The 4,977-nt window shown below is 35.6% G+C and overlaps 1 protein-coding gene across 1 annotated transcript; it reads left to right on the forward strand.

Moving 5' to 3' along the window:
• Positions 1–246: 246 nt before the first annotated feature.
• On the forward strand, positions 247–1,017 carry N7539_001428 (SDR family oxidoreductase; the record flags this gene model as incomplete). Its single annotated transcript, XM_056931031.1, has 1 exon — positions 247–1,017. The coding sequence occupies one exon, from the start codon at positions 247–249 to the stop codon at positions 1,015–1,017; it is 771 nt and encodes a 256-aa protein (XP_056793062.1).
• Between the last annotated feature and the right edge of the window lie 3,960 nt (positions 1,018–4,977).

Raw genomic sequence — 4,977 nt, forward strand, 5'->3', positions numbered from 1 at the left:
ATTCTTCACAGCGTTTATCCCCACTTTATGAGTTTGGTAACTAGGAAGTTGGTTGATTGCTTAGCTAACTCGAACCCTAGAATTAATAACGATGATCTAGAAGCCTCAACAGTCGCTTGACCCTTGCTGGTAGATTCCAATGCTTTGAAATCAGCTCACTGCTGCATGGAAGTGTCATATTTATTGTGATGAGGAGAGCCTCTTTCAAACAAGCAAGCGACAAGCAAATTTCATATTCTCGTCAACATGAGCACAAATCTGAAGTACTTCATCACTGGCGCCAATCGTGGCATCGGCAAAGGTCTTGTCACCATCTTACTGCAAAGACCTGCAACTACTGTTATTGCTACCGTTCGAGATCTCTCGAGTAATACCACCGAGGAACTACGCCAGCTACCAACGGCCAAAGACTCCAAGCTCATTGTACTCAAACTCGACTCTGCAATTGAAAATGACGCTTTCGACGCGGTTACCTGCTTGACGCAAACCCATGGCATTACATCTCTAGACGTTGTCGTGGCAAACGCCGGTATCTCTCACTCGGGAAAACCTGTTGCTCAGACTTCTGTCGAGGCAGCCCTTGAACATTTCTCGGTCAACTCTATCGCCCCATTGATTTTATTCCGGGCTACTGCTAGCTTACTCAAAGCCAGCAAAAGTGGTCGCTCCACTTTCGTCGCACTGAGCTCTATTATTGGCTCGATTGGCGGAATGGAACTACTCGCGGGATTCCCGGCGAAACTGAGCCCCTATGGAGCAAGCAAAGCAGCATTGAACTGGCTGGTCCGCAGGATTCAATTTGAGGAGCCTTGGCTGATCAGCTTTGTTATTCATCCGGGATTGGTCCTATCAGATATGGGATCTGCCGCGGTCAAAGAAACAGGCGCTGATCCGATTGCCCTGGGGGCGATAAGTGTCGAGGAAAGTGCCAAGGCAATCCTAAAGAGCATTGACGAAGCCACACCTGATACGAGCGGTACCTTCCAGAGTTATAATGGGGGGATTCTCCCATGGTAAACCATCTGGTGATTGCTGGACTACATGGATGGTGTACAGGACGTGTTCTAATGGGCAAATTTCATTGCACTACTGTGCCTAAGCCCTGTCTGGATCCTAATCCTGCTGGAGATTTGCTCATTCCTGTCTAGTTCCTTGCCCTTTGATGCTTTGAGGGCCAGCTTTTTCCTTTACTAGTTGTTGAGTGGCATTCGCTAGTGGGCATTGATGCAGCTTGCTCTCTCTTTGATTTGCGGTCTATATAAGCCTATGCTTTTATTTTCTACTCCTTCTCTAGATAGACTAGAAGTCGCTCTTTTTCTAAATCTTGTTTTCTGTCCCTACGACGTGGACAAACTTTTTAAATTTTTGGTCTCTACTTACCCTCGGAGTAATATCTTTCTCCTCCTTCATGGCAACAGGTTGTGGTTCAGGTAGTGGGTGAACCAAAAAGAGACAAAATCGTGCCTATCGTGAAAAACATGAAGCTGCGCCAAAGTTCTGACGAGTCATCTAGATAGTCCTCGATTGTAAGGCTAATTCCTAAAGGAGACTGGCCTGGAGGGACTGGTTCGTATACAAGTTATGTGAAGAAACTTTTATGATGTGATATCAATAAGTGATGGAGACGATGTCTTATGAGTACGGAGTTTGTAGACTTATGTGTATTAATAATTACTCTGACTCTTCATACCCTACAGACTGGCTTCCTTTGATAATTTATCTTTAGGGAATCTACGAGTCCATCGTTTAGTTGTAACGTCCTTAACTTACGGCTGGCTTCGGCCTTCTTAATATATTCTGTATGTCCTTACTAAGTCTCGGACCGAGTATATCCGAGCTTCCTATTAAGGTAATTACTTTAGTAAGGTAGCTAGACTTAATAGTTAGGGAAGAGATAGCTTAAAATAAATAGGTTAGTATAAAGACTAATTCTTAGGGAACCTATAAGGGGACTCCCTTTATTAAAGTACCCTGTGAGGTGATCCGTAGTTTAGTAATTATTAGGTAACCCGTAACCTATAATCTAGATCTAGCTATATATTAGGGTCAGGATCGTAGGGTGACTAGGACTATTAACTACGTAAAGGATTAAAGTCTAGGGGGGCTTCAATTTAAAGACTGAATCTTAAAGGTCGGAGTTCTTCCTCCCTTCTACGATTATTATATATATAGCTCCTATATACCGGGCCAATATCCTTAGGGCTATAACCCGGATAGATTCGTTAGCGTTCCGTACGTGATTCTCCCGCGGCCGCGCCTTAGTAGATTACGCTGTAATAATTAATCCCCTCCTTTATACTAGATATCCTAGCTAGAAGTCTCCTAAGTTTTAGCTATTTATATATATACTATATACTATATATTATAATATTCACGTCTCTATCGGATAATAATATTCCTTTATATTACCCGAGCTATAACTATAGATAGGATAGTAGGGTCTACTAAGATCCAGAGGGTAGATAGGACATAGTTCTTCTAAGTATATCTACGGACGTGACTATATATATATAGAGGACTAAGGGTCCTTACGTGACCGAATAGAGCCGTACGGTAAGGTTATAGCTTATCTAGCTCTAGTTATCGCGAAAAGGAAGGGTTAGGATACCTAAGGTAGCTATAGGCCTATAATTATATTCTCTCCTACTAGATTCGACTATACCCTCGCGGTCGGGAATCTCTTATAAAGAAACGCGTTACGAAAATCCTTACGCTTACGCTTCTCTATCGAAAGAGCTACGTCCGAGTTAGAATTCCTATAATTCCTATAATTTCTAACCCGAATCTCCGCTAATCGGCGCTATACTTATAAGAATAGTAGAACTTAGATAAAGGAAATCGATCGGCGAAGCTAACTATTATAAAAATTAGACGATAGTATTAATCTATATAAAGAATAGACAGGATTAGGCTCTTATAGCTTTATAGGGCTTCCTAATATTTACTAAATCCGGTAATTTATATCTATATTAAAGGAATCTTCCTTAATATAGTAACTCCTAGGATAAGATAAGTCTTTTACTTAAATACTTATTCTTAGCTTCTCTTTCTTCCTATAACTTATAATATATTTCTCTTTCTAGTACTTAAAATCTTCTTCTAGCTTTAATATAGATAAGTCCTTTACTATTTATATCTATTTAATACCGATAATAACCTCTCTTTAGTATTAATATATACTTTAGTAACTTATAGTATATCTTCCGATAGTATATCTATACTAACTTAATCTCTTAAGTAGAGCTAGCTATAATCTAGTATTCCGGCTAGTAATACTCTAAGTAATACTATTCCTATTAACTCTAATATTCCTATATATCTATCTAATATTAAAAGGACTACTTATTATCTCTATAGTAGCGGTAATAGTAATAGGGATAATAGTAGTAATAGTAATAGCGATAGTAATAATAATAATAGTAATAGCGATAATAGTAATAATAGTAATAATAATAATAATAGTAATAGTAAGAATAAGATAGCTAAGGATTCTAAAGGAGAAGTAGATAATAATAAGATTCCTCTATTTATAATATATAGGTCCTCTTTACTCTCTTATAGTACTATATATCTACTAACTCTAGTATATAGATATAGGTCTTAACTTATAGTTTAATCCTCTTTTACTTTCTTTTTAGAAGAGTAACGATCTTACTATATAATAGCTTAAGTATATATATAATATTAACTAGGCCTATAGCCCGAAAGATTATAAGGATTAATTATATCTTCGATATATACTTATTTAATAAGTTAGTATTAAGATATTATCTAGTAAGTCCTATCTCTCTTATAGTAGGAAGAAGGGTCTATTTAAGTCCTACCGGATCCTAATCTTCGATAGGAAGTCTTAGTTTAATAGGTTCTACGCGAATTATACTTAGGGCAGAGATAGAGCTAAATATTTATTCTATAGAAGAGATAAAACTCTTCCTACTTAGATTACTATACTCCTAAAAAAGGAAAATCCGAACTATCTAGCTATTTAGATAACTAAGACTATAACTAAGCCTAAGTATAAGAATATAGATAGCTAGTATTTATATATAGAAGAACCTTCTAAGCGTATAAAGATAGCTAATAGCTTAAGTAAGATCTCGAAAAAGTCTATCTTATAGTCTTTTAAGAATACTTAGTTTAGTTTATCTCTTAATAATAAGAAATTATATATTACTAATAGTAATTTCTTATATACTAAGAAAGCTTATACTATCCTTAAGGATATTATTACCTATATATAAAGTAACTATAATATTCTTATATAGATATTTAAGACTAAGGATAAATTCGATAAGAATAATAATAATAATAGCGATAAGAAGGTAGATAAAAGTAAGAAGGATCTATTAGAGAAATTCTTATAAGGATACTAGTATATATATATATATTTCTTTATAGTTACTAGAACTATTTTTTAGGAATTATAATAGCTATAGGACCTTTAAATAGGGTCTTTTCTTAAGTATCGGTATCTCTAGACTTACTTTTATAGACCGGATAGCTTTATATATTACTATTCCCCTATTATATATCTTTACTATCTATTTCTAGATCTATACTTTCCGATCCGGAGGACTATAGCTTCTCTTAATCTTAAATAGATTTATATACTTTCTTCTATATCTATTTAAGTCTCTTTTAATAGTAGTTAAGTATAATATAGATAATATATTACCTCTTGTAGGCTTTTATCGCTATACTTATTCTCTTTTCTACTAGTTCCTAGTAAATAATATCCTTACGGAACTTATCCTATTTCTTATATATAAATAAGGATAGTTCTAAGTAAGATAGGAGGTTCTTATTCTCTTTAAGGATATATAGGATCTCCTTAGGCTACTATAGATATAGGTCTTTTATATATAAGATACTCTATACTATCTAGAATATCTATAGCTATTTAGGGTTCTAGACTTTTACCTCGATAAGCCGAGATCTATTAATTAAGGAGCGGAGTATATAACTACTTAGCTCCGC

The sequence above is a fragment of the Penicillium diatomitis genome (genome assembly GCF_028827545.1).
Source record: "Penicillium diatomitis strain IBT 30728 chromosome Unknown utg000002l_segment0_segment0, whole genome shotgun sequence".
In the NCBI taxonomy this organism is placed as follows: Eukaryota; Fungi; Ascomycota; class Eurotiomycetes; order Eurotiales; family Aspergillaceae; genus Penicillium; species Penicillium diatomitis.